The sequence below is a fragment of the Rhopalosiphum maidis genome, chromosome 4 (assembly GCF_003676215.2).
Source record: "Rhopalosiphum maidis isolate BTI-1 chromosome 4, ASM367621v3, whole genome shotgun sequence".
NCBI lineage: Eukaryota > Metazoa > Arthropoda > Insecta > Hemiptera > Aphididae > Rhopalosiphum > Rhopalosiphum maidis.
The window spans coordinates 7,711,288-7,732,640 of NC_040880.1; the positions used below are offsets into that span (position 1 = coordinate 7,711,288).

At 26.1% G+C, this 21,353-nt stretch overlaps 3 protein-coding genes across 9 annotated transcripts in view; 1 reads left to right on the forward strand and 2 right to left on the reverse strand.

The window, feature by feature from the left end:
- Positions 1-1,586, forward strand: part of LOC113557247 (GTP-binding protein Rit2-like) — an 80,028-nt gene extending 78,442 nt beyond the window's left edge. For 6 of the 7 annotated variants that reach the window (XM_026962662.1, XM_026962684.1, XM_026962669.1 and 3 more), the window contains 2 exons: positions 981-1,173; positions 1,239-1,586. In XM_026962662.1, the coding sequence (XP_026818463.1) occupies positions 981-1,173; positions 1,239-1,471 (426 nt within the window). In that variant the 3' untranslated portion in view covers positions 1,472-1,586. The remainder of the gene's footprint in view (positions 1-980; positions 1,174-1,238) is intronic. The other variant, XM_026962692.1, reaches the window with a different exon arrangement.
- Positions 1,552-16,557, reverse strand: LOC113557237 (meckelin). Its single transcript, XM_026962650.1, has 16 exons — positions 16,090-16,557; positions 15,857-16,009; positions 12,484-12,782; positions 12,151-12,384; positions 10,112-10,420; positions 8,942-9,066; positions 8,700-8,865; positions 8,339-8,623; positions 7,056-7,289; positions 5,822-5,953; positions 2,835-2,968; positions 2,561-2,741; positions 2,354-2,476; positions 2,188-2,290; positions 1,980-2,122; positions 1,552-1,743 (listed from the first exon to the last, which is right to left on the reverse strand). The coding sequence occupies exons 1-16, from the start codon at positions 16,256-16,258 to the stop codon at positions 1,663-1,665; spliced, it is 2,871 nt and encodes a 956-aa protein (XP_026818451.1). The 5' UTR covers positions 16,259-16,557; the 3' UTR covers positions 1,552-1,662.
- Positions 16,558-16,722: 165 nt separating this feature from the next.
- LOC113557284 (protein dpy-30 homolog) lies at positions 16,723-18,168 on the reverse strand. The gene is made up of 5 exons (XM_026962730.1): positions 18,124-18,168; positions 17,962-18,051; positions 17,792-17,874; positions 17,573-17,703; positions 16,723-16,829 (listed from the first exon to the last, which is right to left on the reverse strand). The coding sequence occupies exons 2-5, from the start codon at positions 17,972-17,974 to the stop codon at positions 16,742-16,744; spliced, it is 315 nt and encodes a 104-aa protein (XP_026818531.1). The 5' UTR covers positions 17,975-18,051; positions 18,124-18,168; the 3' UTR covers positions 16,723-16,741.
- Between the last annotated feature and the right edge of the window lie 3,185 nt (positions 18,169-21,353).

Below are 21,353 nucleotides of genomic sequence, written 5' to 3' on the forward strand. Positions count from 1 at the left end.
ATAACACAAAACTGAAAATGTAATAAGATCATTCATTCTGTAAATACCGTAAATAGTAAAAAAAGATTCATAGTATAAATAGAATATAATGTCTTAAAATAAATCAAAAATGTCATTGCGTATAATAAAATTCATAATGGTAAAATACACGTAAAAATTATAAGTTCCCACGTATAATGTTTTTAAATTATAACAAAATAATTAACCGTCCAAATTTAACCTAAAATATCTATAACAAATAATTATTGTCATGTACCTATATAAAAAAAAATGTGCTTATGTATTTTTATACAGACATTAGAACCTTAAATTTTAGAATCTTGTATTAAATTTTCTAGAATTCTTAAAATAAAACAATTGAAAATTTCTCATGCCTATAAATAGCTCAAAAATAATCAAAATATTTTTTAAAATGTATTGTAAATAGAAAATGATAATATACTTGGTGAAAATATAAAGTACTTATCTTAAATTATTTTTTTTAACGGAAAAAAACACATAATTGTAAAATCAATACATTAATTGCTCTGCTCAGAATCTAAAAGTATATAATCAGAAGTATATTTAACACATTTAAGTAACAAAATAATAATTGAATTACATATTATTAATCAACGATCAATTTAGCATAGTAATTTATCCATCTTTCTTACATATGCTCGTAATTCACCTAAGCACTTTCATTATTAGTTTCATTATTATTCAGTATATTTATTAATTTACTACAGTTAATTAAAGATTCGAAACATAAATGTATTAAATAAAATATTGAATGTACCTATACGAGTATAAATATTTATTAATTTTATCAATAACTTTGAACTACTGAATATTTTCATCGAATTATTTCCAATAATTTAATAATTCATCATATTATTACCTAATCTATATTAATATATTATTAATGCTATATTTCTATGTAATCCAATAATACTTAGGTTTTTATTTATTAAATTAACTTTAATATACTTTATTTTCAGATTGAAACACTATGCTCGACTTACAACCCTAATGTATTTATAGTTATGTATTCGGTTGTCGACGAGAGGAGTTTTGATATGGCGGAACAGATGTTACTGTTTTTATGGAAAGGCGAATACATTCATACGAGAGGTGTAATATTGGTTGGAAACAAATCAGACTTGGAACGTACAAGAAAAATTCAAACAAATGGTTAGAAAATATTTTAATAATTTATTAATTTAAAAATATTATAAAACGATTTTACTTTTAAACAGTTGGACGAAATTTGGCATACAGTTGGAACTGTAAATTTATTGAAACTTCAAGTGGTATCGATCATAATGTGGACAAGCTACTAGTAGGAATTTTGGCTCAAATCAAGCTAAACCCACTCAGAGAAAGGATGTATAACAGCAAAAGGAAAAAATATAGTGTCACAAAACTGTATAAGGACTTTTTAGCTTACTTAAGAGGCGTCAAGTCCAGTGAAAACTTATTCAGTATTTAATTATTTTACTAACATAACATATTTTAACATTTTTTGTGGACCAATTTCTTTATCCAATACCTAATTTATATTTACCCCCTCAAGTACAAAATTTACAAATTTTATAAAAAAAAAATAGATATTACAAAAAAAAAATACATATCTAACTTGAGATAAAATAATTATTTGTTAAAATATATGCCAATTTGTTTTTATATTAAAAACCTCTCATCAATTAAGGTTTTCTTGGCTAAATTTCTTTTGCCAAATGTTGTTCTGATGACGCTCATTACCTACAAAAACACATTATTCGATTAAATTTTAATATTTACAAAAGATAAATTGTATTCCTGATTTGTGTAATACAATACAAATTAAAAAAATATAAATATTCATTAAAGTACCCTAGCTAGGAAAATAAAATTGCTTACATGTATATATACATATATATATAATATAAATAATTATAATTTACAACTATATATTATGATGTAATAATTTTTTAATAATAATTCCTGTGGTTACAAACCTTGATTAAAAATCCTGTGATAATTGCAGCGAGCACAATATTTTCAGTAAGTACATAAAAAAATGATAACATCATCAAGTCAAATATCACTAAAGTACACTCATTTCCATAAAAAATCACTTGATCAAACGAATGACCATCATCTATAAAATAAGTTTATAATTTAAAATATAAATAAAATAAAAACAATTTTAAAGTTGGTATTCACCTATAAAAAATACTCCTTTGTCCAAAGGGTCTGAATACTCAATCCCTAATAATTTCTCGACGAAAGTTTTTTCGCGAATTTCATAGTCTAAATCTTTCAAAGCCTAAAATAAATTACATTAAGTCAAATTGTTTTGATTTCATAGTAAAATTGTTTAGGTACATACATGATCCAGGAATGCTGCTAAGAATTTATTCATATTATTGTATGCCTGTCCTATTTTTACCATATCCATTTTGTCTACTTTTTTAATTCTAAACGACGAACCCGAGAGTTGTTTGGATTGGATCTAAAAAAATAAATGGTTTAACGAAATAAAATCGAAACACACATACGTATTTAGGTAGTAAATTATATATTGTGGTCGCTTTACACTATTCAATGGAGCCATAACTCGTCGATAGTATGTCTTCAACGATGAAGGAACAGTCATTTCAAACGTCTGATTATCCGTACCTGGCATTAAACCTCTGTGCCTCACCATATTGTCTTCTTCTCTTCTCAATTGACCAATCAAACTCTCCATGTCAGTATCCGAAAATCCGTGGGCCGATCTATAGACAAATTATGATTGAGTCACTTGGCACTTGCCAGCAATTCGTAATATTTATCTGAACTAATATTAGAACATAATATAAATTATTTACCTGCCATGTATATAATAACCAAAAAATTCTGCAGACAAAATGAAAACGCTGATATTGGCCAATGAACAGATATCGACAAACTGCTGTATACAATTTTTTATGTACCTCTCATATATTGCTACTGTCGTTATCCACTGTGTATGTAGAAAATAAATATTTTTAATTATAACAAATTAAATAACAATATTTTTAATCTAATATAATAATTTCAGACCATTTATTTTTTTAAATTACATTTGACACTTAAGTAAAGCATTAAAGCAATACCATTTTATCATGTAATCTAACTGATAATCACGAAGATTAGAAAATATTAAATCAACTACCTTATTAATTGTATATATCAACAATTAAATAAAAATCACAAATGTTTACTTTATTCATCAAATATGCGTTGTTGCTAAAATGTTGTTACTAACTGTAACAAACGCCAGTGGTGTGCCCAGGGGGGGGGAGGTTAGGGGTTATATCTTCCCCATTGACTTTTTTTTTGCTGACTTTCGGAAAACAAATTATTAGATATTAGAGTTGTTACTTATTATAAAGTCATTGCTTTTGATTATTAGTAATAAGTTATTGCTTATATAAATTATATTTATTATAAAATATACATTTTACTATAATTATATACTTTATGTTCTCTCATTATCTGCCTACTTAATTTTATAATGCAATTTTTTTCAATTTCTCACGTTTTTGGATTTTTTTTTAAATATAGTGTTTTAATGAACAAAATACTTAACTAAACTAAATTCATTATAACGTAAATAGATTATTTAACAATAGTAATTCTTTTAATATATATGTAACTTATTTCGTTTATTTTAGGAAAACAAAGCTTTCTTAAAAGTAATACCATCGAGAATAAATAAATACAGAAAAGAAATGCCGGCTATACCTTTACCTCCCGATTCCCGAACCTATTATTACAAGGTCTAAAACATGGTTATTGCTACAATTTTCTATGCAAATAATTTTTAAATTGTTTTAATTGTGATTAAAAGTTTATAAAACGATGTTAATCCCCATCAGTGTGAAAAAGCTGAAACAACTTGTAAATATAATGCAGTCAAATGTGGTTTATAGTATTCATACAATTACACTTAACTGAGTTATCCAATAATCTTACAAGCTTGGAAGAATCGAATAGAGAGCTACTTAAAATATGAATAGGTTTAGAAAAGCTGAAGATATTTTAACAAATATTCCTGGTCCAAACGGAAAAAAAACTAAAGATAAATGTATGTATATGTATATAATTGAAAAAAAATAAAGGATATAACATATAAAACTATTAAATCTTACTATGAAGCCATATCGGGTAAAGCAGATGTTTATTTAGATATAACGCCTAAATTATTGAGTTTTTTAATCATCACTAATAAATAATTGGTGTAGTAGAAGTAGAACGTATTTTTTCTTTGTACAAACATATTTTAAGTAATAAAAGTAGTATAGCAGTACATAATTTGAAAATATATTTAATTATTAACTTTAATTCAAAAAAGTAATACATTCATCAATTTTTTTTTTAAATTAATTTAATTATAATTAAGAATTTAAAGTTTTTTTATATAGCTTGTATTTTTACAGTGCAATTTATTATGTATTTTTTATGTATTTTTTGGTAAAATTATACAGTTTTTATGTGTTTTAAATGGAATTAAATCCGGTCTTTTCTTATAACACATATCACCCCCCCCCCCCCATCGAAAATTCCTGGGCACGCCACTGACAAACACATACTAAACCATTTCAGATATACATTTTCCTTTTAAAGAAGATTACATTATATTATTTAAATAATAGTTATTGTAAATAGTAAATATTGAATCCAAAACACTAAGTTTGAAATTCCTCAATTTATTGTGTATAATATTATATTATTATGATTGATTTATAGTATATACTCTGATATTGATAATATTTTGTTTGGTGATTTCGAATATTATTCATATTCTGTGTTCAATAATAATCCAAATAGTTAATACCTGATACCTCTATCTCTCATACCTGATATGATAAATTGTATGTTTATAAGTATAGTATTTGGTACATTTAAGATTTATCTGTCTTTTTTAGTTTACCTATCGTTTTTTTCTAATTAACTTATCTAACTATTTGTGTACATTTTATACATTGAAAAACTGTATCTACTATTACATCTTCATTTTTGATACTTGAAATTTGTGTAAATTATTACTGTTGATTTTTTCAAAATATGTTAAATGTTTTTATACTTTGTTTTTAAAATTATTTTATCAAAAAGTAAGTTGAAGTTAGTAGACTTAAAATAAGTCTTAAACTATTATTTATTAATTTTAGGAAAATAATTTCAAATAGAATTAAGTTAAAAAATTTAATTAGTATTAAACATTTAATGAAAAATATTTGAATCAATGAATAAGAAATATTTTTTTAGTCAAGGTCTATAAAAGTAAATTTTAATATGTACTATAAAATTCTTCGAAAATGTCTTTAATAGGTATTTAATAATAACTAATAAAGAAATATAAAAACCTAACATAATCTTAAAATAAAGAATTTAATATATATAATTTTTTCCAATAATTTAGTTATGAGTAATAAATTATTACTAATAATCAACACTTCAATAAAAATCATACTCAAAAAGAGAGGTCGAGAACGATAAACTGTTAACCATTCCAAAATCTACGTCGTCATATCAAGACCTCGATTCCGAAAATCTCACATTTATGAAACACGCAGTTTTTGAGAATTAAATTGAGCTTAATATAAATACTTTATTTCACGCTTGCCTACGTTTTTCAACTTTCACAAGAAAACAATCATAAATTATTTAATTTGTACAATCATGCGTTAGAGTTGTTAATATATTACGAATAAAATGTTCATAACAATTTCGAATTATTGTTTGTTTATGCTTTATGGCAATAACAATAACTTCATTATAGACAATAAATCACAAAGCTAAATAAAATGTATAACTATGGGATTTTTCATACCTGAACTATGTACACAATACTGAACACGATAACAAGCATACCAAATCCCAAAAGCTGACTAATCGGTCTATACGAAACTTTGGTTAAATGTACTTCGGGCTCAGCTGCAGCCCAGTTTTCCAAACCATAAATCTAAAATAATATTTTGAAATGAAAAATATTTTTTATCATAAAAAAGAAATTATTGTTTTAAAATATTGTTTTTTGTATCTAGTGTCAACTAATATGTATCAGTTTTCAACTTTCGCATAACTCGTAATTCGGTAAACTTTATTTGAGGATATCCTGGTTGCGTCCCGTTTTTGTTTTTACCTTATTCGTAGTCCGAGTGCGTCCTCGGTCCATAGCTATAGGTACCTATTTAAGATAAAATAATCGAATAAACCTTTCACAATACAGGTTTGACGATCAAATATGATGGTTCAAATGATTTACCAATTGCGGTTAAAATTACTTTTTTATATACCAATTGCGCTCTATACATTTTAGGGTCGATAGTCCAATTGTGCTCAAAACATTTTATAATACCTATGGAAAACTTATTAGTTAGTTATAATTATATAATAAATGTATACACTAACTAATTTTTGGGCGAATATTAATACATAATATAATATAAATAAATAATTTTTTTCTTCAAATTCAACAAGTTGCTTTACTTGCGTAATAATAACGTTTAATAAAATTCCCGAAACTGTTATAAAATATATTATAACCAGTCACTTTAACCAGTATATAATCAATATTGATCAATAAATAAGTTTTTAATTTTCAAGCATTTTAGTGGTTAGATTGTTTATGTAAAAGTTGATGGAATTAAATCGAACAACAATATTTCCATACCTGAAATTAGGCAAATTTGAATACAAACACAATTGAAAAACTTTGTTTAGGCGCAATTGGTCCATTTTTTACAGCTATAATTGTGAAGCACTGGAAATGATGAGGAAATTGCACTTCATTTTAACTTCGATAATATTGGGGTACCTCTAAATGAACTGAGAAGCACTAGGGCTAAGTAAAAAATATGACCTTTTTTCTTAAGACGAACTCAGGTGTTACCATATTTTGGAAGCATTCGTAACATTTAAAAAAAAGTAATTTCGGAACGCACTCGGGAAACTCCTTTCTATTTGTAACCTATTGAAATTATTAACATTTAACTTATTATTATTTTAGATACGTTATTCAAAAATCTAACATTATTAAATATATTTTATAAATATGAACATACTTTTAAGAGGAGTATAGTTAATAAGAGTTGCAAGGGCGAACTAATTTTTCTTTTCGTCTGTATTTCAGCCCATTCGTTTGCTACAAAATAGCTTCTCCATATGCTTACAGTTTGCTTTTGTGTAGCCATAATACCATTTTGTTTTTGATTTGATAAAATTCTTGGTTTTTCCCAATCTACCAAAAATATATCAATATTTGTTTGTTTCCATATTAATCGTACAATTTCAACAATCTGCAAAATACATAAACATTAATGACATAGGTATAAGTTTTTGATAATATATTTAAGTCTTACTCAATATTTTATATGTATGAAATAAGGTAATAAAAATATCATACCTGCCTATGTATATATTAATATATTAATATATTTTATTAAAGCAAAGTAAACAAAAACAAAACAAAAAAATATGAATTTTGATGAGTTTAATTGTGCATTTAAACGAATACATAAATAACATAAAATATATACATCTTATACAAATTACTTCCGAAATACTTTTGTGTAACAAAAGTTAAATGAGAAAAAGCTTAATAATGTTTAAGAAGATTTCAATATCTGGTCAGTTAAGCAAAAAGTACGAATTTAATAAAAAAAAAAATACGTATGAGTTATTAATTACATAATTATTTAGTTTGGTTTAAATTAAAATCATATATTCATACCAAAACATTTGGTTTTTAAAAATCATATTTAAATATACCATTTAAATTTACTAAACTCATCGTAGTATCAGAATTAATCTCTTACGCTTAGAAGTGACAAACTGAACACAATTAAATTTTTAACAAACAATTATTGTATATTATAAAAATGATCTGTTATATAATGTAAACAATGACCAAGATACCGGGACTAACTTAAACTAAAAATAAAAGGGTACAACCCGAATAAGTAAGTAACCATTCTAATGTACAGTAAGAGTTGTGTACCTATAAAAATGTACCTCATCAAGCCGACCGTTGTAATGTGTCTGTTAAATTTGAATTTTCTACTTTTGACACCCCCAAAGTACCAACTAGATTAATTTTTCTACCGAAAGATATATTATGTTGTAAATCTCAACATTTTCACTTTTTCAAAAAGTGATGATAAACACAACAACAAAAATACATATATTATTGTAAAATCAATACGTTTATCGCTCCATTCAGAATCTAAAATAGCATCTTTATGTTGTTCTATTTTTTTAACACTTTGAATCATTACTATATCTCTATGCTGGTTTTAGAATATCAATGACATCAATACTATCATTAATAAACGATATAGGTACATACTTTTAATATAAATGCAATAATTATATAACGATTAACAATGGCTTCCAAATCTTGAGACGGTAAAAGTATATAAACAACACTTTGAGCTTTATAAAAGAACAACGTATGAATAGCCAATAGTAGGCAAACCACAAATATCATATTAGCAAAATGTGAACAACAAGTAATTGCAAATTGTCCAACTGTCCACAAATCAATTGCCATTCTTCCGCATCGTTTTGATTCGCTCCACGTGTGTATACAGCTCCAGATAAATACACATCCACTAAGAATACCCAAACTCATCTAAGGAATAAGCAATAAAATGGTAAGCTTTCAGAAAAACTCATACAGAATATTACACGTTAAACGACAGTCTTACATCGACATAATGCAGTATATCGTTTTCCATATAAAATTCGACCGTGAACGTCACCGGACACAGCTCGTTCGACGATATATTTTCATCAGTTATTTGGCCATATTCTAAAACCATAAACGGTGGATAGATATTTCCTTCGTTTTCAATTTCTCGTTGAGCTTGTACTCTGTAGTTAGAAATAAAAAAATCATGTTTAATAACGTATAATCAATAATGTCTATAATTATTTTACTTTCACTTACACGAGTTTAATGGTTTTCAAGTATTGTATGACCGATGGCAAACCTTGTGTCTTAATAGAATATCCACTAAACAGATCCATTAGAAACATACGTCTTGTTAACAACCATTGTGATGTATCTCTGCCCTAATAGAATTTAATTATCTATTATCTAATAAATATAAATACATATAATATGTATGTATATCATATTAATAACAATATTTTATTGTACTTCAAAAGTTTACGTTTAAAATTAAAGGATTTAATTATTATAATTATTATTTTAATAAGACAATAAATTATACGAAATTTTTATCCATATGATCAATAGCGCAAATATTTGTTCCTTCTATTATGATTTTATATAATTTTGAATAGTGAGTAATTTTAATTATTGCTAATACATTGCGAATTATAAATTAAATAGGATGAATATAGTATAAATATATTAAGGCATATACATTATACATGCATTTATTGATCATTTATGATGCCTTATTAGTTATTATTTGTTTAGTGCTCATAAAACAGACAAAATACGTTTTAAACGTTTTAGTACATATATTATTACAATCGTTATTATAATAGGATTTCTAAAAACTCCTATGATTTAGATTAACTTCGCCAGTAATACAATTAAATAATTAAGTACCTAGTACGTAAATGCAATATTCTCGAATAAGTTTTAAAAAAATACAAAAAGTAAATAACAGTTCTACAAAATAAAACTATTTGATTTTTTAGAAAAACTTATATCTTCAAGGATGGCCATAATAGATAAAACAATATATATATTACAGAGCTGTGTACTATAATAGTTGTTATATAAAATAAAAATAAAACAATAATAATAATTGAGCTGATATTATAAGCCCACGCGTATTTTAAATAGTAATAATGAATAGCTGTCACAATTATGTGACGACGAATAGTTACATTTATTTGAAAGTTAACAAACTCTTTTATATTAATAATAATTACAATTACAGACAAAATATAAATACGAAAACTTCCTTTAATTATAAAATTATATTAATAATAAAAATCTTGTCAACGCTTATTGAACGAAATCAGAATCGTTATAATATTATATTGTATTATAATTTTGCGAAATATTTAAAGTTACAATAAATTACATTATTAAGTACTTATTAAAGTTTAGTAACTATTAAAATTTTTATAAACTCACCTTATTTGGATACGTTGTTCCCACTTTAATATTTCGTACTAACAACGGTATTGCGTACAACATGCTCTTTTTACCGTCATCGTATTGTAAGTAAAAGTCATAAAATATGGGCTCTGTGGACCCTTGCCCGATCAATTGTTTCGCTGGTATATTACAAGTGTGGAAGTATCGAGCACCAAACCTAAATGCCGACTCGATGCCGTTCCACAATCCTGGACACAGTTGAAGCTCAACGGGGCTCAATTCAGATACTTTAATAAAAGATCCGTTCAAATTATATCTAGCTGCAACCAACTGCAATTTACTTTTCTGAAATTAAATACATTATCATGTGGCGCTAAGTAGCTATATGCACTAAAAAGTTGGTGCATTTCAACATTTTCAACCACCTATAAATGTGGGTGGGTGATTAGTTGTAGGGAAAAATAATTGATTTAATAAAATATAAATACTATTAGTATAATAGTTATTACCGTCTTCAATAATAATTATTGTTTAGGTTATTATATTTTACATCGATATATTTATAACATGATATTAGGTATAGCATAGTAAATAAACGTACTAAATATAAAGACCGTTGAGTGTTGACTTTTGACCATTATTCAATTATTAAAATATTTCTTCTAATAATATATCAATATACTAAATTTAATAATTGCAAATAAGTCCTTAGAATTCACAAAAACGCAGGGTTGGAAATAAATAGTTTTTTTTATATAATATAAAACAAACGTTTTATTCATTTAAAACGTTGTTTTTAACTTTTTTTTTAATGTTTTTTTTTTTTTGTAATATTTTAAACAATTTATATAAAAAAAATAATTTATAAAAATAACTTTGTTTCAGTGTAATATAAATAATATGTACAATGTAAATTATAAGGTATCATCATCCCTGCATTATTTATACCTACATCAAGATTATACGAGTATATACTATAATTTACAAACACAATGTTTATTTCAAAGAAAAAATTACGATATAGTTTTGTTTTTTTTTTAAACGCTTTTCTATAAAATGTTTTAAACGAAGCCAATTGCTTAAAATATATTCTGACCCTGCAGGGCTGCAAATACACCATTGAAATATCATAAGCTGAATCTATGGAAATTTAACATATCGGATAATGCCAGGGACCAACTTCGCCTTCACGGAAATTCATATTAGGTACGAAGTCTTCTTAAGCCTTGAAAGTTCAAAACCTTGTCACAAGATATTATACCATAATATGTAACAATTGGCTTGTGAATATTGAGAGAGAGACAGAGTTGTTAACCTTAAAGGTATTTAATCTTACGAAATAAATAAATAAAATTGCTAGTAAAAATATATTACCACAAATGTATTATTATTATTCTATAATTTTTATTTAACGTCTTCTTAAATCAAAGATAATTTTATATAGGTAAAATAAATTACAGTTATAGGTAGTTTTTACCATAATATTTTAGTTAAATTATTGTTGTATTGAATATTTGAATGATTAAAAAATGTTACCTTTAAAATATTTTCCCAAAAAAAAATCTACCTATCCACCTCTGGTAAGGTCTAATTTTAATGGAATTATTATGTATATTATATGATTTATGTGTATTTATAATATTTGTTTGTATAATTGAATAGTAAATGGCAACACAATGATAAGATTACTTGTTGATTAAAATCCGAGAAAAAATCTAAAATTTTCTCAAAGTACCCTAATCCAATAACACCACACTGTCATTCTTACATAATCTATTACGAGACAGTACAATCAGAATATTTTAAGATTTTATAGTGTTGAAAAATTTAGCAATATTTTAATATTTTTTCATGGTTATTGGTTTTTGATTGATTAGTGAGTAAGGTGAGTAATGTTGGGTGGTCGTCTATTAAAATTGAACCACCTTTTTAAAGATTTTAACTGAGCTCAATATTTAGATGCTATTGACCGGCATAAATCATAAGTAATTAAAATTACCTACGCATTTATTTGATGAGGTTAATTTCGTTAATAAACGGTACGTGCCTAATATAATACATTTACAGATACATACATGACTGCCAGGTCGTATAGAGTACTTGGACGTTATTTTTTTTTTATTCATCGCGATAGAAGCATCTCCTTCGCCATAGTAAATCCAAGGTAATGGCAAACGATCAGCATCCGATGACGTAGGTATACGCCTGTAGTCTTTGAACACCCTACAGGGGTTGACTTTTCTCTCGTCCTTATACATTTGAATCGCACACAGGTTACCAAGAGACTCGCACGACATCCTATGTTTCATCTGTAAATCACAGTATTACCGTCAAATATTGATTAGGTACAGCTATTGCTACTTATGCTGAAGTTTATATATATATGGATTTAATATAATATTTTATACCTTGACGCATTTGTACAGAAGCGCTCTCAAGTGTTTTTTCAAATACTTGGACTCCACGTCCACACCAACGACGTCGTATTCGACGATGTGCGTCTCCCTTTCGTCAGGCCACGAGGTCAGATTTTGGCTGAAAACGCACAGTGTTCCGTCTAAAAGCCACTCGTGTGAAGTTTGTGGACACGTGCAATTCGCCACTTGGCAGGGTAAACACTTCGTGCGATCAAACGACGGGAATGTTCCAGGTGAACAACGGATACACGATTTTTGTGTCAGCGGCAAACCGTTAGGTTCAGTTTCTACTATATATCGTAAAACAAAATTAATTGTACTTTCGGTTTAAAAAATAAAATTATTATTATTGTATAGCGTTAGGAACGCAAAAGTTATTTGTAGATCAGAGATCCAAATTTATTATATTATTTATTTATATATAATTTATTATTTTTATTAAGTAACTTATGAGTTATGACTAGTTATTAGTCAATACTCACCAACAGAGGCGTATTAAGGGAGGGACCCATGGGGCCCGTGCCTCCCCATTCACTTATTTTATACCTTTTTTAATTATATGAGATATTTTACAACTCTACGCCCCAAGTACGCAAATTTGAACTTTTTGTTTGTGCTCACCCATAAGACATTTCTAAATACGTCCCTGCTCACCGACTTACCATAAAACGATATGAAAAGGTTCTTATAGTATAAATAAGCAATAAGCAGATTAAAATTAATTTTAATGTGTTGAAAATATTAATGTCATAGGTATATAAAATAAAGTTATTCGGACATTTTGGTGAAAATTCCAAGTATCTTTTATTATTTATTTTTGAGTAGCAAAAAACATCAATTTTGTCAAACACTGTTTTTGCGTGAAATTTTTTTTTTCCTTAATTTGTTTTTGCTTTCACAATTATTTATTTTGAAAAGAACTGCGAATTTTAACTTATATATAAAATAGGAACTAAATAGATTCGATTTTCTACCAACAGTACCAACCCCTCCGCCCCTTGAAGTTTAAAATCGGAAAAATTTGTAGGTACTATTCCAAAAGTTGGAAATTGAAACAAAAAAAACATAATTAAAAAAAACACACTCATATTCTTGTAAACTCCAACATTCATTAATCTGTTTTGTTCACATAAAAATTATGTGAAATAAAAATTGATGACGTTTGAGTGTTGCAAGACCGAAGCCAAAGCTTAATTCACGCTTACTCAATGTTCAGCATCATCCCGATGTTGCTTCTACCGCCTGAGTACAAAAATAATTATCAACTTACCATATTCTCCTTATCTATCCTTTACTTATGTTAGGTATATAAGTATATTTTATGTAGTAGGTACCTATCAAAGTAATAATGCGCTCATTTTTCAAACTATTAAATTATATAATTTAATAAAAAGTAATATTTTGACAATTTACTTAAAATGTAATGAAAGTAATATAACATTGATTAAATATAGGTATTATATAAAATTATTCATTGATGATATTACAAGATATTACATATAGAACTATAATATGAATACCTTATACCTATATGTACCTTTACATATTCTATGTTAACTTTTAAGTATCCTTAAGTTGTAGTACTTACAACATACATGAAAGAAATAACAAAAAAGTTTCACCCCACTTAATTTAACATATAGTACCTACCTAACATTTTCATAAAGGGTTGTCACCAAACCAATATCATTTTTCAATTGTGATATAATTCAAGTAATTCAACCATGATATAAAAATTGTGTCTAGCAGTGGAATGGCTAGACAAAAAAGGGCCTTAAAATTCAATATAAAATAGAGCCCCCTATCTATCTAATTTTATAAATTCTAATATTATTAAATCAATGGTTAAACTTGTGGAGAAATATTCTATTGGCAATAACTATGATATAACTATCTCTTTTTAAATCATGTGTAGATGTTTATAATAAAATAATATTATAATTATAAAATGTGAAAACTAAGAACCAATTTTTATTGTTTCTCCTTCAAGTAGCTACGGGAGCCTCAAAGTTTTACTTTGCCAACTTCCAACTTATCTAATATAGTATAACGTATCTAATTTAGTTTAAGTGTTATAATATATTGACAAAAGTTATTATTCAATTTAACAAATTGACTAATGATCATTTTCAACAGTTCATCTTAACTTAAATATAATTCAAAAATTTAAGTTTGTTACAAAGTAAGAATGATACTTTCCATTTATAACAATATTGTGTTTTAACATTGTTTTAGCTTAAGTAAAGAGACAATTTTGTATGTTTTAACATACATTGAAATATAATTTTAGTATTTAAATAACTTGTAAATAATGATTCATTATGTATACTCTATACCTATTAATTATTGTGTGGTTGAAACCAATCTGTTTCTCCAACTAATCAATTTAACTAAATTTTATGGAACACCACTTGTCTACCGAATATAGAATTACACTTGTACTTGAGTTGCAAGAGCATATCTTTAAAGTAAGTTTTTTGATGCAATTATTTACTATTAAATATAATTAGTAAACTAAATTTTATCAACTTAAATTTTAATTGTAAAGAGTTTATAAGAACGCCAAAGAACAATTGAAAATTGCAAAAATATTAATAAAATCAGTATTAACTACATATTTTTATTTAATTGTTTTATATTTATTATCAGTTTAGTTAATTTAAATTAATATTTTCTATTATACTCTGCCCAGTTAGAGAACACCCTGAATCTGTGCATCCTCAGTCAACATTTTAACATCAGGATTGGTTCCAACATAGCAGAGTACCATGTGGAGATGCACAGGACAGAACCAATTTTCATTAGGCCTTGGTGTATTCTCTTGATGACAGAGTAAACAAATATTTGTATCTATTTATTATTACCAATAATATCGGGGAAATATGTAACATTAACACTTTGACTGTGACATGGTTTGACCTGAGCAATTCCCCTACGTTAAACATTTTTTGTAATAATAGTAGTAAGTATAATAAAAATATAAAAAATACCCGGAATCTCAAACCACCGCAAATTAAACAATTTCAACCGTTTATCTGTGCGGTGGCACAAGAACAAATAGCTTGTTGTATGCTAGTATTATTAGGAGAGTTCAGAAAGTAATACAGTTTGTCAACGCCCGCCGCATAGAACAGGTGCGATATGTTAACGACGCAGTCAAAGTGTTAATAGGTTAAACCCACGCCAAACTTTTCTAAATTAAATATGTTGCTTAAGAGAAGGGACCAAAATATAATTGTCACATTTTTAAATTTTAGATATACAAAATACAAAAACTAATTTAGTACCAAAATAATATTTAGTTATTTCCTATGGGGTGTTGAGTGTAAATGTAGATTTATTTACCATAATTAATATAACCTACATTCTATGTTTTTTAATCCACATGAAATGTCAGACTTTTTCAAACAATGCAAATGATCCGATGTGGCTGTTAAGTTTGATGGACATGGTTCACAAGAAAACTCCAAAACTTTACCAACAATTCTGCTATTTTTTTCACAAACACAACTCAACCCTTGATTTACAGAAAAAAAAATTATAATAATATATAATATATATATATATTATATTTTATCCTTAATATTCATTACTTACGATCCAAGGATGATTTCTGGTAATCATTACATTGTATACACGACATTAAACTGGGAACAAAATACTCACGATCAGAACAGTTTTCAGGTGTAATAAATGTAACAATTTCTCTGTTAGATAAACAGAATTTTACAAAATTTAAAATAGTAATCAAATAATAAAACTCCATAATTATATTGAAATTGGATTTTTTAATCTATAAAATAAATAATTGAATCATTAAATCATTATTACAATATTACAATAAATCAATAATTACAACACCATTGCAATTGAGAATACCTACATGATTTGAATATGCTTTTACACATATCAGTTTGTTATGATTCAATTACCATGGCAACATAATAGTAATAATAGGGTTAAAAGTCATCTTTATCATCAAGTTATAACAGTTATTTTAGCTTTTATAAACCCTTAATAAAAAAATGTAATGCTTTATCAGCCTTCTACGATATGAGAAAAAAAAAAATAATATTTTTCTTGGTAAACAAACAACTTTTTATGTACACACAAAATGAATAATATTTGAATATAAGTGCAAAAAAATAAATTGAAGAGCATAAGATGTGATTATTATTTATGTCTATTTAATTATTATTATTGTTATAATTGTTATTTATTTTTTTTTTGAAGAAGAAAATGAATCTGGTTATGTTTCTGAAATTGAGTCTTTATCAACATGTTCCTTTTTATACTTCAATAAAAATGCAGCTAGAAAACCCAATGGATCAGGAGGTCTGAAAGTTTGAAGAATAACAATTAGAAACAGTTTTTAGTTATAATATACATATATATTATTTTTTACTTGTAACATTACTGAATCAAAAATTAACATAACTGTTTGGCAATTTAATATAAATTTTAACAAAATACATGAAAAAATATTGTTTGATATACTTAATACTATGATATTAGACTGTATTCAAGAAAAAAACATAATCATTGGTGGGCAACAATCAAGCAACACATGTTTGTTGTGTTTAACGAGTCTACCATAAAAATACAGTATACTTATTGAGTAATTAAACTGTGTCACTACATATTAAGCAGCCTCAAAATGTATTTATTAATTAACGAAATTTATTAAAAAGGATATAAAAACCCAAATAAATAAAATAATATATTATCCTAATCAAATACTAACAATTGAATCAAATAAATTTAAAATAATGAGTCCCCAAACAATTTTTAACATAATATTTTTCAGAACTTGATTATAATTAAGCTGATTGTATATTATGTATGTTTTTATAATTTAAAATAACTAAATTTAAGTACAATGCAACAAGAATAAAAATATTTACAGATATCACTAGATATTAAAGGGACTAGGGTATTAAAATGTAATATTGTATATTAATATGTAATATTAAAAATTAGAAAAACATTAATAATTCAATATTTAAGTGAATATTATCATTTATCACAAAACATTATGTATTAAAATAGTATATCATGAATAATAATTAAATATATTTACCTTTCCTTGACTAACTCCTTCATGCCTACTAACAAGGCTGGTACTACTGTTTGGTCTAAATATTGGCGCATAGGTGCGTTGTGCTTGGGATTTTTCAGCCTTTTAGCATTACTCTCGGAGGAAGTTACCTTCTTCATTTAAAAAAAAAATAAATATTAATATTCAACTTTTTACTATATGTATAGCTATTGTAATATTTATACAATAATAAATCAATACCTGAGATTCTGATACACTCGACTCCGGTGGAGCATCAACAGCCGGTGCCACTGGAGTAGTAGCCACTTGTCCGTTAGTTGTTTCTATAAGCAAAATATTGAAAAACAAATAATGTCAATTAATACAATAAATGTTAATGGTTGAAATTAATCTTTGAAAAATGTGCACACCAGACGTTGACATGTCTAAAACAATTGAAAATCTGTACAATTATAGGCACTATTTCAGTGCGCTTCACAAATCTTTGGATCGTAAATATCCTGAAATATACGAATTCACAAAATTAAAAAATAAGGCATTACTATACCTATTTTACCTACTCAATACTCAACTATTAATATTAACACAATTAACTAAATAATAAATACAACACATAAATGATAGAAACTTTATTAATATATATATATACACATTTTGTAGTTTGTACACATTATTATTGATAATAACAACGCAACGTTGCCACTCATCATTCATATACGCAGCTGGCTATTATCAACTTAAAATGCTGATAAGATATAAAAACATTTTGAATTTATGAATTTATATGAATTTGAGATATTTATAGCACATATTAAAAATTGTCATGACGTGTAATTTAACTGCATTTACTATCGTAGAATGCTATGCTATACAGTATTCTATATTTCTATGCTACTATTTAAGTTGATATAAGATTATACTAGGCCACTATATAGTGCCTATTGTATTATGCTGTTTAGTCGTTATTCACTATTAAGTACGAACTGAAGTCTTTGCGGTTTTTCTATTGCAAACTTACTTAATATAAAAAAAAAAATACCTGTTCAATGAAATTGTCTCTTTCACGATGGACACTAATCATGAGAGGACATAATGCCCACGTGCGTTATCTCCGTCTTACACACTCACGACGTATCAAATATTCAAATGTTCGTTCGCCAGTTTCAATATTGCGCTTCAAAATGTGAAATATTCAATCGTGTGAATGATGTTTTCGTTTTGACACTGGTCTGTTTATTTGTTATGGTCCCGCCCCGCGGCGCCATCCATATAATAATAAATACATCGTATAAATATAAAATAATGAATTTATTTATTGATATTAATTTAATAATTTATGTGACCATCAAAACTAAACAATAGTGATCCGTTTGACATCGTCTTAAAAGATATAGCAGAATTTTGGGCATCACAGAAACCACGATTTTTAACATTATAAACATTTTAATACATTTTTTAATTTTTCATCGTTTTAAAAGTGTCATTATTTTAAGTATTACGTTAATAATTTAATATATCAATATATTTGTAGTAATATATTAATAAAATATTGTCAATTTGTTACAGCACTCTGTGCAATGTTGTGTGGCTCCCGCCACACAATACTGTATTTTATTATTATTATTATTATTATTATTTTATTAGTTCGGTTTTACGCACAGACGCGATGCGATGACATTGGTTCGCGTCGTTCCTCAATTAACGAAATTGATCTAAATTGTTACAATTTTATTATTAATTCATTAATTGTGAAGTATTGTGATTAAATATTTATTTTGTTTGCTTATTGGTCACATATCAATATTCAATATTATATTGTTATCAATCAATTGATTGTCACTTATATTGCTGTTTTATTTTATTGTTTAATTCCTGACACTTTGGATATATATAATGAGCCCCTACAAAATAAATATAGTTCGATATATGTTGTGAATACATTTTTTGTTCCTTGGTCAAAAAAATTGACAGTTATTCCACAAATTTTTTATGCGTTTTTTTTTACAATCCAAAAATACAGTCACAATTTCCATCATATTGTATAAATTAATTTTACAATACCATTTTGTAATTTTTAATAATTTACGAAATAAAAACCAATATGAAATAAGTTAACAAAAACATTTATTCAAGATAGGTAATCATAAACATAATAAATATAAACATAAACAAATATAAACAAACAAACAAACAAACAAACATAAACATATTATTATATATGTATAATATTTTTAAGTATTACAGCGACCGAAACTGCTTCAACTATGCGCAGCAGCACATACGTCTCATAAACTTTTTGGTTTTACTCCATAAAGATTTACGTTTACGGCTTGTCGTATCACTTTGCTTTTTTTGCCCATCGGCTATTATTGTACATAAGTTTGGCATTGAAAATGCGGTGCGACGTAGGCATTTAATTTCTTTTAGTTCCGATAACTGTCCAGACTCTAATGATGTAAAAATGTTGGGCATAGACTTACATTTTATCAAGTTCATGCCATTCATGATTGTTTTCGGCTGATCCGACTTATTCGATAGAATAATTGTAACGATCTCGTCCTTCAACAATTTGCTAGAATTTTCCGTAATAGATATATTCGGCATCGAAATGGCGTTACGGTGCAAGTACTTCAAATTGTTTATTGCTGACTGCTGCAGGTTAGACTCCGATGAGATGTTAGGTAAACTTGCAAAGTTAATTTTGTTCATTGTGACCACAAAACGTTAGATAATAATAATAGATAATATAATTTTAGATAGGTACAAGATAGAAAAATAAAAAAAATGAAAATAAACTAAAATGACGATACAAAAATATTCGATTTGGCAGTTAGTAGTTATCCAGCACACTTCTGAATTAGTAATGAGACATAATTTATAAATGTTCGTATTTTATATTCATGAAATAAACAATAAAACTAATCTTTTCCTTGACGACAGCAATTTTATTATTTTTGATAAAAAATGGCCAGTATAAAGAAATACGAAAAATAGTATTATAATAGTATAACATATATTATTACTTTGTGTTCATTTTTCTCATAAAAATCATTTTATAATACATATGATTAATTTATAATTTTTGGAGTATTATGTTTTAAGACTATATTTTTATTAAATATATATAAACAGTGGCGGATTGGGAGAAAAAAACAGGCTAGGAAAATCATAATTTTAGAGGCCCTCAGTATACTTACGGCTTTATATATATATATATATATGTATAATATATATTTGTAAACACAATTTAGCTTTTAAATTTTCAAGTATTTTAATAAATTGATATAAAACAAAATAAAATAACTATTGTATATTTTACTCTAGTAATTGTCGTGCATATAATTTAAATTACAATCAATTTGATTTTAATGAGAAAGTTTATTATTTACATTGTACTTTTAGGTGTTTTATTTTTAATTACAATATTTTACTTCTTTCGATTGAACTATACGTGAAAACATTTTAAACAACTTTAATAATATCAAAATTAACTTCCATACATTATTATATGTAATAAGTTCAGTACAAATAGTACAATATGAATGCAATAGGCACCAAGTCAGTTACATATAATATTATGCGCGTTCGTACGTCGGATATTCCCACAGACTGTATAATGATAAATTTATATATATTATATTATATTATATTATATAATTATATATTATTATTATTATAATATTATTGGTGAGCAATTTCCGATCGATTAATTGGTAACGTAAATATAACATCATGACAACGCGTATGTTTTGACGACGTTGTTGTTTGTTTATTCAGCAAAGTATTTTAATTTCGAAAAATT

Bases quoted from the DNA above. Each gene is read 5' to 3' on its own strand.
- LOC113557237 (XM_026962650.1), bottom strand. From the start codon at position 16,258: ATGGAGTTTTATTATTTGATTACTATTTTAAATTTTGTAAAATTCTGT. The intron at 8,866-8,941 runs GTAAGTGAAAGT...TTCTAACTACAG, and splicing joins TTGAAAACCATTAAACTCGT to AGTACAAGCTCAACGAGAAA. The intron at 2,969-5,821 runs GTATGAAAAATC...CTACATACACAG, and splicing joins GTATTGTGTACATAGTTCAG to TGGATAACGACAGTAGCAAT.
- LOC113557284 (XM_026962730.1), bottom strand. The intron at 17,704-17,791 runs GTATTGATTTAT...TTTTAAATGAAG, and splicing joins CGAGTGTATCAGAATCTCAG to AAGGTAACTTCCTCCGAGAG. The intron at 16,830-17,572 runs GTAAATATATTT...TCAAACTTTCAG, and splicing joins AAGGAGTTAGTCAAGGAAAG to ACCTCCTGATCCATTGGGTT.